Here is a 25358-nt window from a genome sequence, read left to right as displayed (position 1 = left end):
GATTCATGCACATTCATCTAAATCTTTCCTTATGGATGCATCCGATATGTCTTTATATCAAAACCAAACATTTCTGCGTTTCCCTAGAAATTCAATATTTAAAAAATTAAAAAAAAAGAGGAGGACATGCGCTTCTACTTTACACTTTACGGTATTTCATCAGCGCCTGCATTCCTCCTTCCTCCTCGCTGGTCACGCTCTGACTGCTTACATTTTTTACCTTGTTCCTGTTATTGATTTGGATCTGATGAGTAAAATGTCAGCAGTTATCAGGAGGATAATTAACACAACAAATGCTCCTGCTGCTATTGGTCCGTACAGGTGAGAATTCCAATACAAGTTCGACCAAAGGCACGGGAACCCAAAGTTGGGGTTGACTCAAACGTGCAGAAACATGATGCAATGCAATTATCTTAAAGAATCATAAACTATCGATGTTGGGCTTTTATAGTTTTACTAATTCTATTTAAACGGTTATGACACCGTGTTAAGCAGGTGAATGGGGACAAAATTAACCGAGTTAATACATGATTTTGGACCTGAATTGGACTTTGAACTTTGCACACTGGCTTTTTTTTCCTACACAAGCACCTTGCAGATTCAGTGTCTTTGCCCTAAAATATGTTCGAGTTTACAGTAATTGTAACTATAATAACGAGAAAGGGTATTCAATAAATTAAGACATGCTTTCTGCTTACAGATTTTTTTTAAAATTTAAACTATAATTCTATGCGCAAGATTAAAACCCACAATTTGAACTTGAACAGATGAACTGTGTTCCCTTTGTCTTCCAGCCAAGCTGTCTTGGTAGATCGGACCATGTACATCTCAGGACAGCTGGGAATGGATCCTGCAAGTGGGCAGTTGGTGGGAGGTGGTGTCCAGGCTCAAACCAGACAGGTGGGTGTGGGGGGGGGCAGTCATTATTAATTCAATTGCTTATTTCGTTCATTGTTCTGGGTGTGATATATCCACATTTGGAAATTCTTCGTGCAGGCCCTTGTGAATATGGGTGAAATCCTCAAGGCTGCTGGATGCGGGTATGACAATGGTAAAGAGACACCTCATAATCTGACCTGATCATTTTAAAGTTCCATCTCCCTAGTCAGCATTGTTATCGATTGTTTCCTGCAGTTGTCAAAGCCACAGTGCTGTTAGCCGACATGAATGACTTTAACGCCGTCAACGATGTTTACAAGCAGTGTAAGTGTCATTATTTTTACTTGCAGCCCAAATGAAACCTCCCTTCTTTTGACATTAGATTTAGTTTACTGTAATTCCGACCCCTGCCACTAGATGTCAGTGGACTCTCGTGTATGGATATACGTGTTGGATTTCTTTCGTCATGTTACGCTTTAGTAATACATTTCCATCATCATTGAATTTTCACCCATTTATACTCGTGAAATTTGCTGTTGTCTTTAGTCTTCACTGCAAACTTCCCAGCCAGAGCTGCCTACCAGGTCGCTGCTCTTCCCAGAGTAAGTGACGTGCCGACGTGCGAGTTTCCTCTGTTGCTGTGCACTGAAATGCATGTTTTGTTTTTCCTTTCAGGGTGGTTTAGTGGAGATTGAAGCTATTGCTGCACTGGGACCTCTGGCCAATGCGCTATAAAAAAAATAAAAATAAAAATCTGAACTTAAAATTCTGAAGGTCTCTATTCAATAATTGAATGAAAGAAGGATGGAATGCTCAGGCTATAATGGAGTCTTTAATAACAAGATTAAATCTTTTATTCTGTACACTACGTTAGAGCACACTCTAAGAAAATGAAGAATCATGAAGTAGAAAAGAAAAAAGCAAATATCAGTACAGGTTTAGTTCCCATCATCCGTCACAATATTTAAAAAACAGGTTTGAGGATTACCAGTAAATAAAACCTCTGCGGGAGATCTCGTGCTACACATGTATATGCAATACATTCAACATATACTAGTGTTTGCAGGCACATCATGTCTCCGGTTTCAGGCTTTTATGGATGTGCCAGCTGTGCTGCAGCTGCACAATTGGGCCTCATGGTGGAAAATAACCCGTCACACTATATCAATACTGAGATTAACGTGGAAATGACTCGGGATTCATAATGTGGCTCTTGCTGCCCACATGTGTCTCAATAAACCCAAATACATTATCTTCACTAAGTGATTTTCAAAATAAAATCTAAGTATCACTCCAGACTAAACTCTGGCATCTTTTACGATCAATGAAATGAAAGGTGTGAAAGTCTTATTTACAAAGTAGATGATGGTGGGGGGGGGGTCCTGATTTTCTTACAGTTATGTCATTAAGGCCTCATTAATGGATCATAGCGTAAATAAGCTTCACTCTATTTTTCCTTGAGTTGTTTTACAGCTGGGAGCTCTGGGAATCTTTGGTTATTGTTGGATTTATTCCTTCTGTAACGAGAAAAGAAAAAGAGTTTAGAATGCATTCTGATTATTAAAGGATTGACAAATATTTACTATAGTCTATACTTATCTGTTATCATTAATAACCATTTTTGACACATGTACTGTTGTCCCTTATTAGCCTAAACAATGTATGAATTATCTTTATTTTATGGTTATTAATATTGTTTATGACATTTACTGTATTGATTGTTATCTGTACCATATTAGAATTGTCATTGGGTACAAAAAGTAAACATTACTTAAAATTAATTTTAAACTTTAGTGATTAATTAATGGATGGGAGTGTTTTAATAGTCACATGTTTGAATAAATAATAAGGCATTAAAGTCTTTACAGTATTTTTTTTTTCTTACCTTCTTAATCCATTTTGGCTTTGTCACTTAGCTCCAGTGCAGATCCCACTACACACACAGACACACACACACACACACACACACAGACACACACACACACACAGGTCAACTGTTTTTTCTGAACCGGGTCACTAGTAATTCACCTGCGTGGTCGCTGAAATAAAGGCACACGTGCACACTCTGCCAAGCCTCCAGCAAAAAGGCTCATAAAAGTTATGCAAGAATTTAACACATGCTGCCTGGAGGGACTCCAGACAAGAACAACATGTTCTCTGAGAGCTGAGCAGCTTGGCCAGATTGTCCCGAGAGGCTCCGGTTGTGTCACTACCGACCAGTGACCAGTGAATACACAACGAACGAGTTAATATGCTCAATATGCTCCGAAAATCTGTGTACACTCCATGAATGGGAGATTTCCACCACATAATTGTTGTGGTAAAGGAGGGCATCATTTTTCCCCCAGGTTATAGAGCCTTTACATTGTCCCTGTAACTGGGAGCAGCAGGCTGTGATTATTCTGCTGTCATTTCCCAATGAACGAGAGCTGTCGTGCAATCGTTTCCCAACCACTCGTGATCTTTCGTTATATTCTATTACACCGTCAGCTGCCACCGATCACAGCAGCGTACAAAGGAGGTCTATTTAGGAAGAGTGGCTGAACAGTTTGGGGGTTTTGTCTAAATGTGTTGGCTATCTGCTCTGTTACCATTGAGCGGAGGTGTCCAAACCCAGTCCCGACGGATAATCCAGCCGGGTTTTCTGTCCTACCAGGCAGAAAATTGCATTCCTGATTGAAAGTGGGATCCCAGGTAAAGGGGTCTGGCTGGCAGGACAGAAAACCAGGCTGGATCAGGGCTGGGTTTGGACATCCCTGAAAGTTGGAATGGGTGGTTGGATTAATCCCCAGCCAACGTTCACGTGCTTGTTTGCACGTGATCTTTCTTCAGCAGTGATGTTTGGAAGTCTGACAGTCGCTGGGTGGAAATCTGTCTGTCAGAATTTGCCCTTCGTGCTTTATCAGGCAGGTAAAATCTGTTGTGAGTCCTCAGCGTCAAATTGAACATGACAGCCGTGGCCTCAGGATTGTTCATCGATGGAGGGGGAGGGGCATCCGACGGCTGCTAAAATGCGACTTTAATGAGTCACCTGGGCGGCGTCATTTCAGCTGGGCTTTATTTAGCTACTCAAAATATTTACAACAATATGACCGTGCTGGGTTTCATACCTGCAGGTTCTGAAGAGGTGGACTCGTCCATGGGAGCCTCTGCCAGGGGCGTGCTGACTACCGTCTCTGCTTCTTCAGGTCTAGATGCTGGAAACTCTTCCTCCTGATCCGGTGTGGCGACGGGAAGTCTGTCCTTGGGGGCTGGAGCATGGGCGGGTTCTGTTGGGCTGGATGCCTCCACTGCTGTTCCCTCCTCCTCAGCGAGCGGATGGTGGCCTTGGGTCGTACCGGTGGGGGGAGGTGATGGAGGCAGCTGTGGAATGGTTGCTAAAGCGATCTCTGGATCTATTACCAGGTCCAGACATTCGACGGGCATCGCTTCCATCGTTGTTGTCGCCGCTTGTACATCCGGTGCCACAGACACATCTGGTGCCACAGCCACATCTGGTGCCACAGCCACATCTGGTGCCAGATCCAGAGTCGCCGCTGCATCTTCACACGCAGCTACAACCTCACCCGATACCGATTCTACGGCAGCTTCCTCTGTTAAAGGTTCTGCAGCTTCAGCTGGGACTGGAGTGACACCCAGAACCTCATTTCCAGTTGTAGTTTCACTTGGTGGGACTGGTTCTACTGGTTCTATTGGTTCTGCAGTCTTGTGTATCACTGATTCTGTACCTTCATTTGGTGAAGGTCCTGAAGTCTCCAGTGGCGTTGGTTCTGCAGGCTCATTCAGTTCGGGTTCTGTTTCCTCAGTTGTTATTTGCCCTGCATCCTCTGTTGAAGATGGTTCTATATCATCACATGGTTCTGGTCTCGAGGCCTCATTTGACAATGCTGGTTCTATGGTCTCACTTAATGGTGGGTTTACATCTTCACTTGGTTCGGGTCCTTCGGTCTCTATTGTTGCTTGCTCTGCCTCACGAGTTGGTGCAGATTCTGCTGTCTCAGTTGTTGTTGGACCTCTGTCCTCACTTGGGGTTGGTTCTGTGTTGTCACATGGTACTGGTCCTGCAGATTTACTTGATACTGGTTCTATGGGCTCACCTAATGGTAGTGCTGCTTCCTCACTAGGTTCTGGTCCTTTGCAGTCAATTGATGCTTGTTCTGTATCACGATTCGGAGACGGTTCCATTGACTCAATTGTTGGTCCTCTGTCCTCGCTTGGAGCTGGGTCGGTCTTGTCACTTGACTCTGGTCCAACAGCCTCATTTGGTACTGGTCCTGCAGACTCACTGGATGCCGTTTCTGTGGTTTCACTTACTGGTAGTCCTGCTTCATCACTTGGTCCAGATTCTATCTGTATAATTGGTGCTTGTTCTGGATTATCACCTGGTACTGGTTCTGTGGGCTCAGCAGTTTCAAGGTCTGTGGGCTCGCTGGGTGCTGGCTCTGTGGGCGCAGTCGGTGCTTGTTCAGCTTCCTCATCAGGTACTGGTTCTGTGGGCTCAGCAGTTGCAAGGTCTGTGGTCTCACTTGACCCTGGCTCAGTGGGCTCAGTTGTTCCTGGTTCCGTGGGCCCGCTCAGGACTGGCTCTGTGGACTTAGTTGTTCCTGGTCCGGCAGCTTGGTCAGATGTTACCACTGCTGCCTCTTCCTCAACCATTAAAGCCTCCAATGGTTCAGAACCGGTGCTTTCAGCAGAACCAATGGTAACTTCTGGAGCCGTCTCGGCAGAAACTTCCTCCACCAAAGCCACAGTCTCTGTCAGCATAGCTACAAACTCCGGTTCCTTCTGTGTGGCCTCATTCAGGGGTTGGTCGATGGAAGCGTCCTCTAGTGGGGTCTCTATGGGACCAGCATCTTCCTGGGGGAGGGTCTCCACAGCCTCTTCAGAAGCCTCAAGTTCAGCACAGATTTCAGCTGGATCAACAGGGGCAACATCTTCCATCCAAGGATCTTTGTCTTCATGGAAACAGAGATCCTCCTGGGCCTCTGTGGCTAATAATACATCCTGCGTTTCATTATCAGTCACTGGTTGGAGATCTTCTGGTAAGGCAGTCTGAACGGGCAACTGCAGCTGGTCCTCGATGGTTTGGGCCTCTTCAGCAAGGAGGCCATTTCTGACCGCTGTCAAAAAAAAAAAAGGGACGAAAAGAGGATCTTATTTAGGATTCTCAGCTGTAGAACAGTTATCAGTGACTCAGCAGTGACCAACAAGATCACAATGGAGCCGGTCAAATCTGGGCAGAGCAAGGAGAGCATGGGTTTCACCGCTTTATCACACAATCCTGATGTTTGGCTCTGCTTTGACCATCGAACAATCGTGACTCCGTCAGGAAAGAAACAGGCGAGTGAGCCAAGCAGAATGCGTGCGGCACAAAATATCCTCTTCATTTCCTCAGCTGAAAATCAGATTCTTTGGAGCCGCTTGTTCTTCAAAGCCTTGAGGACATTCGAGCCACTTTCAAGGAAAATAAAACCCATGTGACTATGCGTGTGCTTTCCTTTCTAACATTCCCCGACCCCTGAAGCCATCAGGTCTCAGTTGAGAAGTAAACTGCAACATGCATTTTTTAAATGGATCCCAACAGTCCGACAGAAGAATTTTAATTTTGATTTCTTTTTTATTTTCCATTAAAACTGTTGTCACAGCTAAGGGCTTTGGCAAAGGCGTTTTATTCAAATCAAACCAAAGATGCGTGATCGGATTGGACTCTGCAGCTTCCTGGTTTTACTTGTCTGTCAGTGTTGGTAGAAAGATTTGAGAGTGATGGGTGGAAGGGAATGTGATGGCCGGGCAGCTGAAAGTCAGCCAGGAAAAGAACATGTGAATATGAAAAGTGAGTTTTGGGGAACGCAGCCATGCAGACTGGTCATTGAGGAGGTTCTGATCCAGATCCTCTTGCCACCTTTAACACATGACAACCCGGCATGAATCCTATTCAAACACAGCCCAACTCTTGGTCTTTAAGCTGCTTTTTAAGCCAACGTTTCACAGGGAACACAAAGCTCCACCACCACTGATGACAAGGGCAGATTTCTTGTTTGGATGAACATGGAGACATCCTCCCCAGGCATGGATGACTCTTATGTCAACACGATAGCAGCCAAAGATTACAGAGGTCCCAGTCAAAACACTGCCACTGCTGGTGAGGAGGGGGTTTAAACCTCCACCCATCCAGCCACACAGCCTGTAACGGGAACATACTGTACAGACGAGTATGCCCAGTATGACATAGCCAAGTCTCGTGAGTGGGACAATCGTGGTCTGTCTCTGTCCTTTTGAAGGGCCTCTGCCAATAAGACACAAGGACAACACACAGAGTGGACCCGAGGTCGTTTCAGAGCTTGAGCAGGTTGAAAGACCATACGTCCTCTTACGTCCTTTTACACAAAGCTGTAAACATTGTGCTGCGCTGCCTCACACACTGCTGTTTACCGAATTAATGGGGAGCACACATAGTAAGTAAAGAAGCAAAGAAAGCTGAAATCACCTCACGCCATTCTGAGGCACGGCGAGAACTTCAGAGTCATTAAATCGGCAGCAGCAAACAAACAGGTTAGGTTGCAACTCTCGCTCCAGGCTACTGTTGGGTAACAAGCTAATTCCCAGCATGTGTAAACCTTTAGGGGACCTTGATGTGAACAGAGACAGGATCCCACCAGTCAGAGAGGCAGTAAACACTCTCTCGGTATATTCTGAATGGACAGACAGGATGGGCTAAAAACAGCAACCGCTCTGAGGAGAAGTAGGGAACATAAATAATTCTGCTCTTGAAGCACTTTGGTACACTGTAGAGAGAGAAAGCACACGGTGTACCGGAACAACTCTCACACGCATCAGCAAGACCAGGCACGGTGCACGTATCTGTGCAAGCCATGATTCCTGCTCACCAGCACAAGAAAGACACTTCAAAGATCAACAGGACTGCTCACCCTGTGTGTCTCCATTGCTCTCTTCTGGCTTTGTGCCTGGTCTTTTCTCCTGTTCTACGGTCTGTGCGCTGGATGAGGAGCAGCCCATGTTTGGGTACAAAGATAAGAGATGCTTCAAGGAATAAAGACTTAGCGAATATAAGTGAGCTTTACTATCAAAAACAGAGGCCGCGTCCTTTAGCCCCTAAGAGTCCTTCATCGTCTCCTCCGGCATCTTTGTTTATGCATCGCGTGCTGCCCTCTTGTCCAACATCTGCCTGAGTGAAGCAGCAGAGACTCTTCTGCTGGATGTTCCCAACTTACACTCACATGGTTTAGAGGAGGAGGAGGAGGAGGAGGAGGAGAAAATGTGCACATGATGTAAGAGGAGGAATCCACCTGCTGGCAAAAGTTAGTGTGGCACAGGCACAGTATCATCCTCGGTTTATTGTGGGGATGCTTGTGAATCAGCTTAAATTAAACAACTGGAGACCAACTCTGTCAAATGTAAAAATATTTATTTTTCAGACATCTGCACACTTATTTTTTAGCCTCACAAAGAAACTGACAATCAGCCATTATGTTGTGTACAAAAGGATATTAATAACTTAAGTAGAAATTACATATTTGCATATATTTCAGTGTAGGTGTAGAGCGGGATTACAGGGTTCCTTGAAGGCATCGGTGGGGGCTGGGGGGGTCTCTTTATTTCAGCGCAGCTTTGCTCTCAAGTGCCTGCAGCCTCGATGACACGGCTTCAAGTGTGCATGTTAAGGACAGTTGCAAATCACAACCAAAAACTTCAACAGGAATAAATGGAATTTTCTGCATCATTTTTTAGTGAAAGTTGCATCATGTGTTGCTCAGTTGTTTGCAAAAATATATTTAGATTTATTTCAATTCCTGTGATAGAAACCATCTGAAACTAAAAAGAGAAAAACATCTCTAAAAGGATATTGCTCTGCACCAGGATGTTCAGCTTCTCGGTCACCTGATTTTGAAACAGTATCATATTCTCACATTGGCACATGCTTTCATCTGACGGTTTGTCTGCAGAGAAACAAATGATAAGTGGGAATTTCTTCCTCTTCTATCTATTGTAATCTTTTCTTGATAGCAGCAGGTGGCAGTGAAGCACCAGTTACAGTTACTGGGCAGGAGGGCGGAGCCTGAAATATTAGTTTGGGACATTTTTAAAGCTAACCAATAACGCACCTGTACACATCCTGGACTTTAGCTTTTTTGTAATTTCTCCCATATCTTGGAAATCTTCGGCGTAATAGAGATGCTTCTCATCAGGCTCTGAAGCTATTTCTCTCAGCTCCTGCTCGATGGCTTTGCCCACGCCCACAGCGTAGATCGTGACCCCTAAAAACGGCAGAAAACAACATGACAGAAATCCAACGATTCCAATGAAATATGGAAATAAAGTAGGAATACCGGATTTCTTGGCCTTATTTGCCCACTCAGACACGTCATCCTGTGACCTCCCATCGGTAAACACGATACCGACATGGGGGACGTTGGGCCGGGCCCCCTCTTTAGCAGAAAAGCTAAACTGAAACATGTGACGCAGAGCGGAGCCCGTCATGGAGCCCCTCCCCATGTACTGCATCCGTGACACGGCCTGCCTGATGCTCTGAGCTGAGGTGTGCTGCCTCAAGGTGAACTCCGTGCGCACCTTGGTGGAGTACTGCAGGAGGCCAACGTGCGAGCCCGTCTGGGATACGTTCAGGGACTCCACAATACTGATGACAAAGTGCTTGACCAGCTCAAAGTTGGCAGGGCCCATGCTCTTGGAGCCATCGATCACGAAGACCAGATCCATGATTCCGTCCCCACACGCCGCCTCTGCAGGAAGCATCAGCGCAAGTTGTGAATTCTCAATTCAGTTTAAATGGAAAAAGGATTGTGATGAATTTGTACACTTTTCCTTGCTGTCAGGAGCAAGTATGCACCCAGTATGTGTCCTAAATTCCAAAGCATGCCTCCATTGTGGTTACCACAGCAACCAGTGTGAATAAAGTCTCACATTTGGAACACTGGATCTGATTAGTTTTGAATATCTGGGGGTTTTCCATCCTAAAGATCGGATTTGATGAACTAATCAGATGACCTTGAAGCATGTATGTAGTAAAACAGAAGTTAAGACATACCTCTGCAGCTCTTCCCATCTTCTGCCAAAACGAATCCCTCGGAGCATCTGCACACGTAGGAGTCAGTGGTGCCGATGCACTGGTGCTGACAGCCGTGCGCGAGCGTCAGACACACATCCAGACCTGCAAGGAAACACAGATTACTGTGTTTTTCTCTTGAGACTCTTTTCATCGATGAGAGAAGCTGTCGAATTAACGCACGAGCACAAACTCGTATCATTATCAGAGAGATAGCAGCGTGAAGATCCCCTTAATCCACGAAGCTGAATTTCCAGCGACAGCGAGGATTAAAGATGACCCCACAACTGATGTAACACGTAAACACTGCAGGAGACAGAAATAGTCCAGCAACATGCACTTCTTCTCAGAAATGTCTTTAAGTAGGAACACTTTGTCTTCTCCCTCCCATCTGATAGAGGACACGTCCTCCATGGTGAGGAGGCCGGTCAGACTCACTCTGACATGTTCTTCCGTCAGGTCGGAGGGTGAATCCGGCTCTGCATCGACACACACACGAATCTTCTGTGCTCGTAAAGTCCTGCTCGCAGCCATGATTCCCATCAGCGCAAGGATCCACCTCTGCAGATTAAAAAAAAAACCCACTGAGATGACAAACACAGCAGGCAACATCTGGTCATGGGACGAGAACCTGGGAGAGTTACTCTTGCATGTTTTCCCATCAGGCCTGAGTACGAAGCCCGTCCTGCATTTACACACACAGGAGCCTTCGGTGTTCACAAACTCCTGTTCACAGCCGTGAGCCCCGTCGGCACAGTGATTGGTCTCTGGAGGGACGAGTTGAAATAAAAATAGAAAGGTGAAGTTCTGTGGGGATGACGACACTTGTGGGGAGGACCAACACTCACTGATGCAGGTCTTTCCGTCCAGGTTGAGGACGTAGCCCCTCTTACACCTGCAGATGTAGGACTCCTGGGTGCTGAAACAGTCGTGTTGACAGCCGTGGTCTCCCAGGTCGCAGAAGTCTATTTCTAATAAAGATGAATATTATTGCCACGGTAACCAGTACTACTCCTGCCTTTAATGCACTCAGCTGAAGGTGTGGACGTGTGAAGCAAAGACGGGGAGGATCAAGAGGAGATGTGAGTTCCAGCAACTGCCCCTATGATTGCAAAAGCAAACTTCCTCCAGGAAATCTACCCCAGCTGTTAAGATCAAGCAGAGGAACTGAAAGGGACATTTTCCAACTGTGGGTGGACTGACGTCACTGGCAGAAGAACATGCTCTTATTTCATTCGATTTCAGTCACATGACTGCCTGAAGTTAGCCCTGCAATGTGGCCGTCCATCGTGCACCTAAATGCATCATCATTAATCATCCTCCCTGTAGTTACACTGAAGTCCATCACCGGTTTGACTGGACCTATTGACAGACATACTAAACTGTAAAGTGATGATGAAGACACTTATCAGCATAAAGAGGTTAACAAAGGTGATTACTGCTGCACGTCCTCAGGTCCAGGTTGAGCTGGTATCCTGGTCGGCAGCGACATTCATAGCCATCAGCCAGGCTGGCGCAGAAATGGTGACAGCCGTGATCCACCACTGCACAAAGGTCCTCGGCTACAGCCAAGACACCAGAGCAAAGACGAATCAAAATTCATCAAACCTGCTAACTGCTAACGGGCTGAGCGTCAGCAGCCAGGTCCTTCACCTTTACACGTTTTCCCGTCAGGATTGAGGGTGAAGCCTTCCCTGCATTTGCATCTGTATGAGGCAGGGCTGCTCACACATGTGTGCTGGCACTGGTGGTCCACCAGCTCACACGTCTCCGAACCTACAGCCCACGCACACACACACACACACACATACACACACACACACACACACACACACACAGATGAATGATGGGAACACGCAAGCCTGCAAAAATGAGCAGGGATACTGGAGAGGAAGTGGAGATCAGAGATCACCTCCACACAGTTTGGAATGGAAGACTGAGATGAGGGTTTCTATCTGGCTAAAGTTGGCCACCAGGTGCACATGCTCAGAGTGCGGCTCGCTCCCGATGGTCTTCAGCGTGTTCATATCCACCCTTCCGACCCCAATTGCAAAGATCTGTATGCCCGCCTGCCTCGCCTGTGCAGCCACCTGCTCCACCGTGTCCTGCGGCCGCCCGTCGGTTACAATCACGGCGATTCGCGGGATGTGCAAGTGTGCTGCTCGTGCCCCATCTTCCTCGGTGAAGGACGTTTCCATGGCGTACTTGATTGCCAGGCCGGTCATTGTTCCCGTGGCGAGGTGCCTCATGTTCCTCACTGCCTGCTCCACCTCAGCCTTGCTGGTGAAGGTGTTGAGGGAGAATTCAGGCTGGACCACGCTGCCGTACTGCAGCAGACCAACCCGGGTGGCGTCTGGCCCGATCTCCAGGAACTGGATCAGATTAACGATGAAGGTCTTGACCTTCTCGTAGTCGTTGGGGCGTATGCTTCTCGAGCTGTCGATGACAAAGACGAAGTCCAGCGGGACGGCTTTGCAAGGATTCTCTGGGACCAGAGAGGAAAAGGTTTGTGTTCAGCTACGCCTGAAAACACAAGTCTAGGTCACGGCTGCCCACTCACCCACTGCTTTGTTCTGCACTGTTGTCTCATTCTGGCCTCTGGCTGCAGCAGATCTGGGACGGTGTTTGTTTACTCCAGCCTGGGACAGACAGAACAGCAGAGAGAGGAGGACGAGGGCCAGCGGCTTCATCGTGATGAGGGGCAACAACTGCTGAGGAAAGCACAGGAACCGACAGCAGCTCCCCCCACGGTGTCCTGGGAGTTGATCAGCTATCGATGGGTCTGCTACTGTCACATGTAATCCCTGTGTTCCTGCGGAGAAACACTTTAGCAACAAGGTCAGGATGGAATTACTGCATCATTTTACTGCATTTTGAGAGACAGTGGGGTGACGTTGCTGAAGGAACCCCCTGATTTACATTTGAAATCATATTTAAAGTGTTTTTTTAGTTATTTAATTTTTTTTGGCCTTTATTCTTCTACCTTTGTTTCAACTCGGCCATGCTCAAATTTGCTATTGTGGAAAATGAGACACACTTTTTTTAAATGCATTATTAGATTAAGCAATAATCCCGCACCTTTCTGAAAAGTGTTTAAAATTCTACTCACTCTGTTATGAAACTCAAACCTTCCTGCAGCATCGAGCTAGTCGGTTAGTCCCAGCCGCGGGTCCAGGCAGCTCCGGCAGGAATGACGGGCTACTCCGGCAGAGGACGTACATACCCCTGACCTCTCAGGCTTTTTGGCTCTGCCCCCTTCCTCCCTCCACTCTTCGTCTGTTCACTCCCCCTCTGCAGCTTTTCTGCTCAGGCTAGGTCAGAGAGACAAATCCGGACTTTTGCAGGACCTCTAGAGCCTTTTTACAGGTGTGGACGCTTCAAACACAAAGCTTTGTTGGATTCTCGCACATCTTCTCCACACATCTGCTCCAGAGGAATCTTCTAACTCTACCAGAAGTGGTTGGATGAGCTCTGCAACACGATGAGCACATTTATACGCTCACTTCTCACGTCCATGGACACGTCTGCAGGAACAGACCAAAACATTTGCTGCCTTTGCAGAGTAAAATAAAACACAGCCAGACGGTGGAAACACACTTTAATAAATGTCACAGCTTTATATTTTCCAAGTGCCGTCCTCAGATTTGACGTCAGTGTCCTCGCAGCACATTTTCTTCATCTGGTGGAAAGAAAACGGAGTGTTGACCAATGTCCAGAAGCTCCTGGAGGCTGTGATCGCCCTCCCAGCACCTCTTTCATACGAAATGTTTCATATTCAGAGACTAGTTCCGTCCAGGGGACACTTCATATCTACTGTGTGAACAGCACCCATCACAAACAAAGTTATGAATGAAGGCAAACCAAGCCTGATCAGGAGCAGAGAAGAGTCAGACAGGAAAACTCTGAGTGCACCCAGTTTCACAATTGTGCACAAAATATCTAGGACAGACACGGCACTATACTGGTACACACAGCACAGGTAGAAGTAATAAAAATATAGAAAATTAGCTATGACAGGTTCTCAGTATTCCAAGAAGACGGAAGAGTGACACTGGGAAGGGATTCCAGGGTGGGATGTGCACACGAATGGCTTTACTCTGGAGTGTGTGTGTGTGCATGTGTGGAGCGATGGTCCATCCACTGTTGGAGAGGCAGTCAGGTGCAGGGAGGCGGCAGGATGGTGGCGCTGTCCTCACGCCGTGGCCGTGTTGTACGGCGGGGGACCCTGCTTCACGGGGACGCCGACGCCGTCGTCGTAGGGAGGCAGCAGCACCTGGGAACAGCGCGGAGGTCAGGAAACCAGCAAAGAACTGACGCTCGTAGACTCTTTATTAGTCTTTTTAAAAGGATTTTTGACGTTACCCTGGAGACCGACGTTCAATAAATCAGCTTTATGACAAAACAACATGTCTGAGCCATTTCTCCTGGGATTTCACTGCACTCGCACGTCTTTGCTTTGCAAGAGTGACGTCGCACCGATTTAACAGCGATCAATAACTGTCGAGAGCTGTTACAGAGGCCAAATCCTCCCGTGTGGGTCGCTGATGGACACAGGCTGCAGATCAGAGTTCTGTGGGTATTCCACTATAAAAGTCCAGAGTTTCGATATCTCTCACGGTTCTCGTTTTTCTGTGGATTAATCACTGGAACGCACAAAATAACCACAAGATTTTGCCCCAATGACAAAAAATTCATCTGGCTTTTTCTGATGCCGCTCCTCAAACTCTGAAAGCTTCAGCAGCTGAGGACCCAGATGGACACTTTGAGCGAATTGTGCTGAGAAATTAAGTTTAATCAACGGTTCTCTCTGAAGGTTTTATAGGTGGCCATAAATTGTTCTACCTGAGCTGTATGTGTCGGGAAAGTCGTCTCACTGGCAAACTTGGACCATCTGACGAACGTGCACGTCGTGTGTGAGCTGCCGACCCAAAGCCACAAACTGACCCCTGGTCTGCGGTGGGTTCTGAACAGGCCTGACCCCAACTGCTTGCTTCTCTGACACGTTTCAGACCCTGATGTCAGTGACACATGGTTTCCCCATCAGCGACCCGTGAAAGCTGTCTCACAAGCCCTGAACCTCACGTGGAGCCACACACGGCGTACGGAACCGTCAACCCGAGCAGGCTGGTTCTTTAAATACCTGTGGAACCATTATTTCCTCACAGCTGTTGTTCATTTGGAGTCAATTAGTGCAGCTCGCCTGCGTCTGCTCAGCTTCCTGATTTCTCTTTAGCCCTCTGCCTTAAGTGCAAGGAGCCAAAACGGAGGGAGAGCATGGTTACTGCGGTTGGAGGGTCGGACCTGGGCAACCGGGGCAACCTGGGCTGACACAACACTGCTGCTACTCTGCTACCCTCATAATGACTTTGCCAGCCGTCTAATGTCTGTGTGCATTCATTCATGCTAGCATGTGGAAAAGTAGCTTCTACAACAGCTCAGCTCTATACCTTCATGCCCCCGCCAACAGGATGAGTCTGCAGCTGCCAGAATGGCCTGAACTAAAGATCGTACACTGATGTCTGAATCATGAATGTGGAGCCTATTTCATCTCTTAGAGACGCAGAACTGAAAAGGTCAAACTGGAGACCAGAGGGTCTCAACATGCTGCACCGCAGTTGCTTTTTCTTCATTTTTCCCCTGATTTTATTACAATCTGCTGACTTGTAAGTCATTTGGAATCAGTTCTGCTGCTGCTAATGCTAACAAAATATTTGTGCAGCCGTAAACTGCACACGAGACACGTCTGTTTTATTGAGGCTGCGTGCAGACAGTTTCAGCAAAGACGTTTGTAACAGCTCGTTTCAAGAAAAGAAAAACATTCACGCTGGTGGCCTGACAGGAAGAAACGTTCTCAAATGGAGGTTAATAAAAGGGTTACGATGAAATCTGGTGCTGGTTGAGATCCAACACAATCCAAACTGCTTTAGCAGATCTCAAAGCATAATCTGGGCGATTACCTGGGGAAGGGGGCGGGGCTAATGTCTCCTGTGAATGGGTGTGCGACTTACTGTGGTGTCATTGGTCGTGACATAGAGCAGAACTTCAGAGGAGCCTCGGCTGGTTACGTATCTGTAGCAGTTCCACACACACGCGATCAGGTAGGCCTGACATCAAATGGAAAGAGAAGAAACACTAATTAGAAATGCAAACAGCGCCTGTGGTCCATCAGCTCAATGGGAGCGGGAGGGTTGCAGGCCCAACAGATGTAGTTATTCCTGCATGTTTCTGCAACCAACTCATGAATATGACGGTTCAACACCACAGTAGTATTGGAAGAACAACAAGGACGTTATAATTCTAACTTGTAGTCTGCAGCCCTCCTTTAAAATAAGAACCGTCTTTTGATGAGAGACTTGCAAAATGAAGGGTAATGAAACTATTAATGATTAACTGGCTAAAAGGTCGTGAAAGAAAACGCTGCTTTATAGAGTCAAAAAGCAAAATAATGTGCCTCCAAAGGATTTCAATCTTTTTTGTGTCTCATTTTGTGCACAAACTCCTTTTTTGTGTGCAACACCGGAAAGTAGTAAAAGGTCCGAATCACTGTTGAACGGAGGTAAACTTGTAAAATACAAATAACCACGGGGTGAATTAGTCTGTGTTATTAAACAATCCGAGGATTCCGTCCCTTTGCTGCTGTTCTCTGTCATCCGCTGATCATCTGGTTCTCAGACCAGCTACTGGAGCAGCCGGGCCAACCACAACACCATCTGCTGCCGCCATCTAACCAAAGTCAGACTGCGATTTCAAACTTCCACAATAAACCAATTAAGAAGTCGGTTTAATGCTTTGACAGCTGCCTTTTTCTTACGGTCCCCAAAGGAATATGCAGGGATCCTTTAGCAGCAGCAGAGGCGGGTTAATTCTGATGCCAGCAGATGAGGCTGCGCAGAAAACGAGTGATAGATCTGGACGCAAAACACGGGTCAGGTCCAAATGTCGGCCTGCACACATGCTCTACATCTATATTGACAGGTGAGCGTCTGCTCGTTTAACTAAACAAAGGCACTCTGTCTCACATAAATGAGTCCGATTGCTGCAGATATAATGTAGGAGGCCCGAACGGGTCTGAAACTACGGAAAATGAGTCGGCTCAAGTGAGCAACCGCTTACCTTGAAGGCCAGAATACAGCCGATGAAGAGCAGGACGATGAGGACCAAGCAGACGTTGCTGAGAGCAGCGATCTCATCCTTGTAAGGGAAGTTTTCCGGCTGCAAAGGGAGAAGGATGTGGGAGGAGTTCCGCATCAACGCCACGCGTAATCTGTGCCAAAACCGCCTGTCTCACCAGCTGCTGCAGGTAGTCCTGTATCGTGTTGGGGTAGACCACGATGCTGACGGCCACCAGCGTGTTGAGGGCAAAGTCAAATATTTGGTAGCAGAAAAATGGGATAATCCAGGCAGAACGCAGCTGAAACAAGAGTTTCGTTACAACAGGCCTTTGTTGTTTAACTGAGACTGAACTTTACCTGTCATGATGCCTTTGTTTACCTTGTAAGCACCATACGTTGCCATCCCACATATAAGGATCATTAGCAGAGAGATGGCCGAGGCGATGCACATGTCTGAAGCAGAGAGAGGTTAAAGGTCGGTTAAAGGTCACTCGGGCGGACTGCAAATCACATGTCTGAAGATGGCGAGCAGCTGCCCCGCGGCAGGAGGATAAACGACGGGCTGCATCTGTCAACCAGGCAGAGGGTTTAACCTCGACTCTGTCATTTCCCTCCATGTCAGCATGAACTCATCTCACACCAGTTACATAAGGACGGCGCCGGAAAAGCAGCAGGAAGCAGAAAACTCAACATTTCTGAGTCCTGTGGTTGTTAAGGGTTTAGGGCGGCCGTGAAAACGTGATTATATTTAAGTAAAACCAATAAAGGACCAATAAATGATAAATAACGACTAAAAACCCGAGATGTAGTTACCCCTCATATAAGTTTAACTCTACCACATCTATTAAAGAAATGTGGGTTAATTCACGAGTAAATTACAGGATCAGAAGCAAAGTACCAGATTTCCCCAGATACCAATCAGCAACAGCAACATTGGTGTAAGAGCCAGGTAAAACAATGTGTTTTCATTAATAAATAAAGAAGCCGTGCGCAGATCCAGCCTGCGTTTCACATCGAATGACCTGTTGCCTCAGTAACAGGGACGGAGATGATAAATAATGAATAAAATCCTTCAGTTTAAATGAAGTCTAACCAAGCACCATCTGTTACAGATATTAACTGGCTAAATTAGTCACCGGATTAGAAGCAAAAGTTATTATTCCAACAAGCGTTTTGCGTTGTTTTTGGCTGAGTTTCTAATCCAGGGGTGGCAGCTGCCAGCCCAGCCTGCAGTGTGAGATCATCACATATTCTAATCTCTTGGAACTGGGACAGCCCAGTCATTCCCAATCCGGCTCCCAGCAGCTCCTGCTGTCCCACCTCCACTCCCACTGTGAAAGTGTCCACCTTGATTAAGAGGAAGGGTTTTCTCCTTGTGTAGGCACCTGTTAGGCTGTAACGCTCTGAAACTTCTCTGACTTTGGGCCTTCTGGGCTACTTACTGGCGTCGTCCATGACGTCCAGGTCATTCGCCAGCTCGGCGCTGGTCAGGTGGTACTGGTCGGGATCACTCAGCGCTGTGAGCAGGATGAGTAAGACCACGGCGTTGATGAGCTTAGGAGAGAGCACATATGGGCAGATCAAGGCGACAGTATATGGAGAGGGGCTGGTGAAGGATGGGTGGTGACCAGAGACACGCTCCAGAGTTTAAACCTATATATAATGTCATTCTTTCAGATTATGGCGAAATTAGCGGTGCACAATGTGCACAGGCGTCATAAAATCCCCTTTGATCAGGCAAATTTCTCTGAAATCAATAGGCAGGCTGACACAAAACCTGCAACCTGACGAGGCTGTTGATTTATTCATACAGGTGAGGAGGAGTGTTGTTTTTTTTTTAAACCCTCTGTGCTACATTATTTATAAACAGCATAAAACTCATATTTCCTTTACAAAGTTTAGTCTGGGTTTCATTTTAGACCTACACACGGCAGTAACCCGGTAACAGCAACAGAGTGACCATACAGGGTCCGTAAATATCCACACAGATAACGGTGACAGATAACGGGGCTCACCATGTACCAGACCCCCAGGATGATGGTTCCTGTGCGGACATGGCAACACAGGCAGCAGCTGGTGGAGAACCAGCGGTCCCACGGGGATATCATCTTATCCTTCCCTTTTGTCACCGCTGCCGGAGCGTTTGGAGGCGACGACGGCCGAGATTCGGTCCTCTCCGTCAAGACCAGCAGGATCCTCTGACCTGTCCGTCACTTATCGGCGAAAGCTGATTTGTAGAACGGGCGTCAAGTTGGCGTCAGCTTAGCGTGGCACTTCCGGTTTTCAAAATAAACCTCCATAGTCTCGTTTTTAGCGTGAAATATAACTTTTGTCGAGAACTTTTCACAGGGTGTTGTGCACATTGAATTTAAATGATATATATCACTCCGTGTTCTATGTTATGACAAAACCCCAAATCATATACAGTTTTTGAATACTTTGAATTTAATTTAAATACAGTAGAAACTCGAACTTTAACGTAGTAATACAAGAACTTCCGGTCACAATCTGCTCAAATGCGCTCACTTGACACGGCTGGATAAATCCGCATTAACTAGTCCCGCTGAAGATAAACACCGGAGGTTGGTGGGATCAAATCCTATGATGTAAGCAGTAATTTCCAGAAAGTTACGTACAGATCAGCCCAAATATTTTATTCTGAGATCACCAGCTTTTGACATTTAAATGTTTCCGGCTGGAAATGACAAAATAAGCCTTTTTTTTTTTATATAAATATATGTATATATAGAAGTTTGTAAATCCTGCAACAAATCTCAGATCAAGATGAATGGACTATTAAGATTAGTTATTTTCTCACCTGTTAACATCCTCACTTTTATTGCAGATCTTATCTCTTACAACAGCTTCCTTCAAAGTAATTTGAGAAAAATGTCACTTGCAAACCCCACCTACAATACAGGAGTCCCCCCCCCCAAAATAAATAAATAAATAAATAGAAAAACTCACCTTTTTACATATGGCTTTAGCTTTTCTTTTATTACAAACAAGTTTTACAAAAGATTCCGCCGACTCAAACACAAGTGGAAAATCACGACGATGTCGATGGGACTGATGAGATCACGCCTACGATCAGAGGCTCCCACGTGGTCGTGGGTGAAAGCAATCACAGAGGGGGAAAAAAGCTGTCAAGACACTGCAGCACGATATCAGACAGGACAAACCAGGTGGACCGAGTCGATTGAAATGCAGCCGTCACGAATAAAAATGTTGACATTTATTTTTTCCCTTTTCTGACCCTCAAACTTCGTCCAAGTCGCACATTTACACACCCTGTTACACCCGAAATGTTAATGTGAATCATCCGTTTGATCTTGGCTCCTCTCCGACAACCGCGCTTGTTGTCCCTTCATACACAAACGGTTCAAAAAGAAATAATGATTATAAAAGCAAGAGCAGAGTTTATGGTTATGGCCCAGTGTCGTGCGACCCGAAGGATTGGTTTTGGCTCTCCATAAAGCCGCCATACGCCCCCACGAGGGCACGTTTCCGAATGTGACCAGTATTTTCTACATCTAAATTCTACAATACCGCTCTTCCAATTGGTTACTAGATTCAGTGGAGTTAAAGACAGAATCAAAAGAATCAAATCCATTTGTGAAAATCAACGACGCCACTTTACAAATGATTGCACTGTATCCACGATCAGTTTCCAGTGATGCTTCATGTTTATAAAAGCCGGTTTGACTTCCAGGCTGCTGTTAAATGTTCTGCTCCAATCAGGGAAAAAAATTTAAAAAAAACAGAGTTTTAGTCAAAGTTCTTCTGACAAAGAAAAAAAGGGTGTTGCATAAACCGGAGAGGAAGTCTTTTGCATACAGATGGGTCTCATGTCTCTCTTCTGGCCTTCTTCTTCTTTGCCGGCTTCGGGGCTTGGTTATCTTCAGGTTTTTCTGCAGAAAAACAAAAACCAAGGAGTTTGGTCTCAAAGCGCGTGGCTTTTAACATCAGTAAACATCACAAAAAGGCGCTGACTCTGTTGTGTTGGAGCAGAGACGCTGTTCTGCTTGGCAGTGGGTTCAACGTCCGTTGGCTTCTGTGGCACTTGTGTGACAGGGGGCTTCTGGGAGATGTTGTCCTTCACTGGTTTCTCCACTTTGGGCTAGAGAAGGTAACAACGAAAAGATGTTTGGCCAGATGCAGCTGGAGTGAACTGTTTCAGAGCCTTACGGCTGAATGAATATAACCTTTGAAGGTTTCGTGACTATAGACCTCGTTACCTCGACAGCAGCTGCCTTCACAGGTGGGACGGTGGTAGGTTTTTCCTGAACGGGTTGCTTCTTCGTCGGTGCAGGAGGCGCCTCCTTCCCCGGCCCATCGGCCTTCGCACAATAAAAGATGAGACGTCAGCAAACTGTCAGATGCGTGCAGACGTCAAGGGTTCAACGGTGTTCTGACACTACCTGGCCTGCTGCTGCTGCCTCCTCAGCAGCCTTCTTCTTCTTCTTTTTCTTCTTCTTTTTAGCTGCTGCGTCACCAACAGTCTCTCCTTTATCGTCCTCATCATCGTCCTAATGAGATCAACAAACAACGCGCCATTTATTGAATTTTCCAGCATCTTTCTCGTGCGCAGGTGCCGAGAAAAAGAGACAAATACCACAACAATTACGTCGGTGACTGACCCGTTAGTCAGGAAAAACTTACCGCGACTCCAGCCAGCAGGTTCACCCTGGTGGGCTCAGGAAGCAGCTGCTGTTGGGTGGGAGGTGGCGCTGAAGTGGGCTCTTCATAGTTGCCCCATACCTCAGCGGGTGCGTTCCAGTCTGAGCTGGGGTCAACCGAGTTGCCGTCTGAGGGAGCACAAAGACCATTAGAGTTGAATCAAAAGCTCTGAGAGGGCAGAGGAAGTGATGAACAGAGTCCTCACTCACTCAGTCCGGACCATTCGTCGTCCACTCGGGGTTGACTGAGCCAGGGCAGATCCCTAACAGGCTCTACGAGACAGTAAAGCGCGGGTCAGGAAAGTGTTGTAAACTGCGCCATCTAGTGGCGACATCAGCGTGTGCCCTCACCAGCGTTCAGCCCAGCGAAAGTCACCAGTTTCCGCTCAGTTGTGGGCATCCCAGGCTCAATCACAGTCCACGATTCTGCACCGCAATCATACGAGTGACATCACTTAAATGACATTCAAGAGCATATTTAGACACACAAAGATTGGGAAAATTACATCTGGAGGTTCATTGGCGGAGGCAGACGCGACTTGATCCCAACAAAAATAGTGGTGGCTGTTTAAAGTAATTTTGATGGCAGCTGCAGGAGTATGTTTAATGTAATTACAGCACTATGTCCTCCTACGTGTTGGAGCACCACTGACCCTCAGGCAGGGGAGATGAGTTAATGTAATTACCATGAGGCTTAAATCCCTTTTTATTGAAATAAAATCCCCGCTTACTATTATTGGTCATGTGGCAGCTACGCTAAACCATCTTGCCGTGAGGAAGCGACATAACTTCCAGTTATAGGACGACCCTTATTTTCTCTGGCCTTAAATATACAGTAGCTATTAAAGGAGCTGCAGGTACGCTGTTGAAAATGACCTTTGAGCCTGCAGGCTGTGGCGACAAAGGTTATCGTGACTCGACGAAGCACCATTGAAGACATGTTAGCAGACAAAATGCAATTTTACCGTCGATGTCGCCACCCCACAGAGTCTCCCCTTCTCTATTGGCTTTCCAGGGTTCCGTCTTGGTGGGAACGTTGTGAGCGGGAGCTTTTATGGGGACCTCGGGCGCACAAGCAGACACAGCTGCCGCTTTGCTGTTGGTGACTACTGTGGAGGAAAAGGCTCGTTGGTGGAGACAATTAAATGAGATGCTTAAATTAGCTCATTAATGCGTTTTTTTCTACTTACCTTGAGGTAAAACCACTTCAGCCTTCTCTGCCTTCACTTTTGCAGATTCTCCTGCAGTGAAATAGTTAACAGGGTCAGTTACCTGTCACCTGTAGCTCCAGGTGAACCTCTTAGTCAAGGGAGCAAAACACCTCAGCGCAAACTCACCCGAGACTCATTTCAACTCCCCTAAAGCTTCTGTGTTCTGTCTATTCCACAAGAGACCGACTAAACACAACACCGGTGTGTCGAGGATAAGAGGAACTCTCTTCAGGGTTTACCAGAGACGGCCTGTGGTGTGTGGAACAACCACAGGTATCGAGAAGGTTTAAGAAACTTTTAAAGATGCACCTTTTTTCTTCTTCTGGTTGGCAGGAGTGGGGGCTGCAGCGGCCTTGGGCTGCTCTGAGGGAGTGCCCACTGGCGTGTCCCCTCCTCCAGGGCTTGCTGAGCCATCGCTGGAGCTCTTGTCCTTTTTGCGTTGTTCGCGCTTCTCTTTGTTGCTGACCTTGGTCTCCCATGTCCCTGAAAAGAACCATTGACCACGATGTGGAATTTGTTGCAAAATACCGCAAAGCTCCATAATGGGATTAGTGTGGAAAAGATTAGGAAACACTGAGGAAACGTTATTACAAACTCGGCATAGACACAGAAAAACAGTGTGAACCTATAACTTTATTTCAATGAATTATGTTCTCACTACTACTGAGGCAACATTTTATATTGAATAAACAAACATCTGAATTCAAGCTAAAATTTCCGATCAAACTAATAAAACTAGGAGAGGACACCTGATTATTTTACCTTCTTCTGGTTCTTTGCCATCTACTGCAGCTGACTTGGTCTCCTTTGCAGCCTGTTTCGCCTTCTTCTTTGTCTTCTTCCCCTACAAGGAGAATAAAAATGGATTAAACAGACTTTAAAAATGAATGTGTAAAAGGTTGGGTGATAAGAGAATGGTGGAGACTAAATTGCAGCACGCGGTTTTACATCTCACACCTCAGGCACAAATCATTAGACTCCAGAATAATCAAGCCAAGGCTATTTATAAGTGTAACCCCATCCACTGTCAAAGATTCCCTACATGGTATAGGTCCTACTTGGAAGCACTAGTTCCATCTATACATATTAGCATCTTCTCCCTTTAGCACCCTCTAGGCCACTGCTCGTGGAAAAGGCTCCAACTTGAGAGAAAAGCAAATTATGCACTATTTTCAGTGGCAAACTGTGACCCTGACCTTAAACTGGCAGCCGATGTGCCTTTAGAATCACTGCAAGAGAATCTGGGGCAAATTACCTCAGGAATCTTCTCAGCCTTGACTTCTGATGGGGGCGGCTGGTGATGTGGCACTAACTCTTCCGATACTTTGGCTTCCTCTTGCGGTTCGGCGACAGCTCTCCCGTTTGACTGGGTCTTCTAAGCACACGCACAGGATCAAAACGTCATTTAATGCACGCTCCCTTGATACTCCTCACAAAAAACAAGAATGAGCTTTATAGTTAGCATAGCAAGAGCTGTCAGAAACCTGAAGCTAGCTAGCCAACTGTCATTTAGGAGTTAGCATGACAGCTAGCGTTGCTAAAGCTACAGCTATTGGTTGAGAAAGGGTCAAAGACAAAATAGTCTTATTTCGTACAGGAGCCTTCTCTACCTTCTTCTTTTTTTTCTTCGGCTCCTCGGACTTCACCGGTTTGCTGGCGGTCCGTTTTAATTCAACGCCATCGTCCTCAGGTCTTGCAGCGCCTCGTTTCTTGAAGACAGCGCGACACACCGAGGCCCACAGAGCCACCATCAGCACTAGCCCGGTACATGCCGCTAAGAGGATCACCCATGGCGGAATAAGCTCGGGCTTCAGTCCCAAATCCACTCCAAGCTCGGAGCGTAGTAGCCCAAGACCTTTGGACAAAAGTCCATTCAGATGATTTGTAAGCAGCTTGACCTGCTGAGAGGCCGAGTCCTGCCACTGTTCCATTCCTATTTTCTTTCGAACAGACCGATTAGTCACGCTTTGCTTGCCGCTACTAGCTGCAGGCTAACCTTTGACGATAACTTGAGGTACTAGCTAAAAATAACGGAACGACTTCGACATGATGGAAGACAATAACTACACCCCTCCTCCCTCGGCAACATCGGCCGGCTATCTACTAATATCTTGCAATGGCTGCGCTAAAAAGCAGCTAACTAGCAGTCGAGCGAGGCGACACCATGGTAAAACAATGAATAACCGTTAACTGGGTTCCACAATGCACCCGCTGTGACCGCCAGTAAGACAGGTTCACCTCAAAAGGATCAGTTTCTACTGACGGAGAAATGGTGTATTCAATGTCCCTCGTATATTCCGAAACGATGTACGTCCCAGCTCAATTGACATTCATTTTATTTAAATAAAGACAAAAAAAAGGTAAGTGCAGAAAGTGATTACTTATACGATAATCA

At 46.5% G+C, this 25358-nt stretch overlaps 5 protein-coding genes across 10 annotated transcripts; 1 reads left to right on the top strand and 4 right to left on the bottom strand.

Annotated features, from left to right (window-relative positions):
- Positions 1-136: 136 nt before the first annotated feature.
- LOC130532068 (2-iminobutanoate/2-iminopropanoate deaminase-like) lies at positions 137-1648 on the top strand. Its single transcript, XM_057044316.1, has 6 exons — positions 137-321; positions 795-900; positions 997-1051; positions 1135-1203; positions 1426-1481; positions 1555-1648. The coding sequence occupies exons 1-6, from the start codon at positions 248-250 to the stop codon at positions 1612-1614; spliced, it is 420 nt and encodes a 139-aa protein (XP_056900296.1). The 5' UTR covers positions 137-247; the 3' UTR covers positions 1615-1648.
- Positions 1649-1692: 44 nt separating this feature from the next.
- LOC130532063 (cell surface glycoprotein 1-like) lies at positions 1693-8077 on the bottom strand. Its single transcript, XM_057044306.1, has 4 exons — positions 7809-8077; positions 3990-5999; positions 2765-2812; positions 1693-2396 (listed from the first exon to the last, which is right to left on the bottom strand). Exons 1-3 carry the CDS (start codon positions 7894-7896, stop codon positions 2769-2771), a joined length of 2142 nt encoding a protein of 713 aa, XP_056900286.1. The 5' UTR covers positions 7897-8077; the 3' UTR covers positions 1693-2396; positions 2765-2768.
- Positions 8078-8288: 211 nt separating this feature from the next.
- LOC130532062 (matrilin-2-like) lies at positions 8289-13199 on the bottom strand. Of its 4 annotated transcripts, XM_057044305.1 has the most exons (13): positions 13071-13199; positions 12522-12773; positions 11874-12446; positions 11615-11737; positions 11401-11523; positions 10810-10932; positions 10606-10728; positions 10400-10522; positions 9944-10066; positions 9228-9638; positions 9003-9155; positions 8745-8837; positions 8289-8548 (listed from the first exon to the last, which is right to left on the bottom strand). In XM_057044305.1, exons 2-13 carry the CDS (start codon positions 12649-12651, stop codon positions 8493-8495), a joined length of 2154 nt encoding a protein of 717 aa, XP_056900285.1. In that variant the 5' UTR covers positions 12652-12773; positions 13071-13199; the 3' UTR covers positions 8289-8492. The 4 variants fall into 4 exon arrangements, with proteins under 4 accessions (XP_056900285.1, XP_056900282.1, XP_056900283.1 ...); XM_057044302.1 differs by having other exon boundaries at positions 9003-9638; XM_057044303.1 differs by having other exon boundaries at positions 9003-9638; positions 12522-12786; positions 13071-13155.
- A 343-nt stretch (positions 13200-13542) lies between these two features.
- On the bottom strand, positions 13543-19313 carry LOC130532067 (lysosomal-associated transmembrane protein 4B-like). The gene is made up of 7 exons (XM_057044315.1): positions 19089-19313; positions 18516-18627; positions 17453-17526; positions 17250-17372; positions 17075-17173; positions 15970-16065; positions 13543-14234 (listed from the first exon to the last, which is right to left on the bottom strand). Exons 1-7 carry the CDS (start codon positions 19179-19181, stop codon positions 14154-14156), a joined length of 678 nt encoding a protein of 225 aa, XP_056900295.1. The 5' UTR covers positions 19182-19313; the 3' UTR covers positions 13543-14153.
- Positions 19314-20041: 728 nt separating this feature from the next.
- On the bottom strand, positions 20042-25208 carry LOC130532064 (protein LYRIC-like). Of its 3 annotated transcripts, none has more exons than XM_057044308.1 (13): positions 24559-25208; positions 24219-24338; positions 23726-23807; positions 23273-23446; positions 22943-22993; positions 22718-22858; positions 22104-22178; positions 21963-22025; positions 21736-21881; positions 21495-21602; positions 21312-21413; positions 21067-21193; positions 20042-20984 (listed from the first exon to the last, which is right to left on the bottom strand). In XM_057044308.1, the coding sequence occupies exons 1-13, from the start codon at positions 24892-24894 to the stop codon at positions 20920-20922; spliced, it is 1590 nt and encodes a 529-aa protein (XP_056900288.1). In that variant the 5' UTR covers positions 24895-25208; the 3' UTR covers positions 20042-20919. The 3 variants fall into 3 exon arrangements, with proteins under 3 accessions (XP_056900288.1, XP_056900287.1, XP_056900289.1); XM_057044307.1 differs by having other exon boundaries at positions 22718-22861; positions 24559-25207; XM_057044309.1 differs by having other exon boundaries at positions 22718-22861; positions 24574-25206.
- Between the last annotated feature and the right edge of the window lie 150 nt (positions 25209-25358).

This window comes from Takifugu flavidus, chromosome 10, assembly GCF_003711565.1.
Source record: "Takifugu flavidus isolate HTHZ2018 chromosome 10, ASM371156v2, whole genome shotgun sequence".
Taxonomy (NCBI): Eukaryota; Metazoa; Chordata; class Actinopteri; order Tetraodontiformes; family Tetraodontidae; genus Takifugu; species Takifugu flavidus.
This window is presented reverse-complemented; position numbering and strand designations above follow the sequence as displayed.

Bases quoted from the DNA above. Each gene is read 5' to 3' on its own strand.
- LOC130532068 (XM_057044316.1), top strand. From the start codon at position 248: ATGAGTAAAATGTCAGCAGTTATCAGGAGGATAATTAACACAACAAAT. The intron at 1,204-1,425 runs GTAAGTGTCATT...TGTTGTCTTTAG, and splicing joins CAACGATGTTTACAAGCAGT to TCTTCACTGCAAACTTCCCA. The intron at 1,482-1,554 runs GTAAGTGACGTG...TTTTCCTTTCAG, and splicing joins AGGTCGCTGCTCTTCCCAGA to GGTGGTTTAGTGGAGATTGA.
- LOC130532063 (XM_057044306.1), bottom strand. From the start codon at position 7,896: ATGGGCTGCTCCTCATCCAGCGCACAGACCGTAGAACAGGAGAAAAGA. The intron at 6,000-7,808 runs GTGAGCAGTCCT...TTTTTTTGACAG, and splicing joins GAGCAATGGAGACACACAGG to CGGTCAGAAATGGCCTCCTT. The intron at 2,813-3,989 runs GTATGAAACCCA...CTGTGTGTGTAG, and splicing joins CACCTCTTCAGAACCTGCAG to TGGGATCTGCACTGGAGCTA.
- LOC130532062 (XM_057044302.1), bottom strand. From the start codon at position 12,651: ATGAAGCCGCTGGCCCTCGTCCTCCTCTCTCTGCTGTTCTGTCTGTCC. The intron at 12,447-12,521 runs GTGAGTGGGCAG...CTCTGGTCCCAG, and splicing joins AGTGCAGAACAAAGCAGTGG to AGAATCCTTGCAAAGCCGTC. The intron at 10,523-10,605 runs GTAACTCTCCCA...TTTAATCTGCAG, and splicing joins TGATGGGAAAACATGCAAGA to AGGTGGATCCTTGCGCTGAT.
- LOC130532067 (XM_057044315.1), bottom strand. From the start codon at position 19,181: ATGATATCCCCGTGGGACCGCTGGTTCTCCACCAGCTGCTGCCTGTGT. The intron at 18,628-19,088 runs GTGAGCCCCGTT...CTCTCTCCTAAG, and splicing joins TCCTGGGGGTCTGGTACATG to CTCATCAACGCCGTGGTCTT. The intron at 14,235-15,969 runs GTAAGTCGCACA...CGCTGTTCCCAG, and splicing joins TCACGACCAATGACACCACA to GTGCTGCTGCCTCCCTACGA.
- LOC130532064 (XM_057044307.1), bottom strand. From the start codon at position 24,894: ATGGAACAGTGGCAGGACTCGGCCTCTCAGCAGGTCAAGCTGCTTACA. The intron at 22,862-22,942 runs GTAAGTAGAAAA...TTTCCTCCACAG, and splicing joins TGAAGTGGTTTTACCTCAAG to TAGTCACCAACAGCAAAGCG. The intron at 21,414-21,494 runs GTAGTGTCAGAA...TATTGTGCGAAG, and splicing joins AGGCAGCAGCAGCAGGCCAG to GCCGATGGGCCGGGGAAGGA.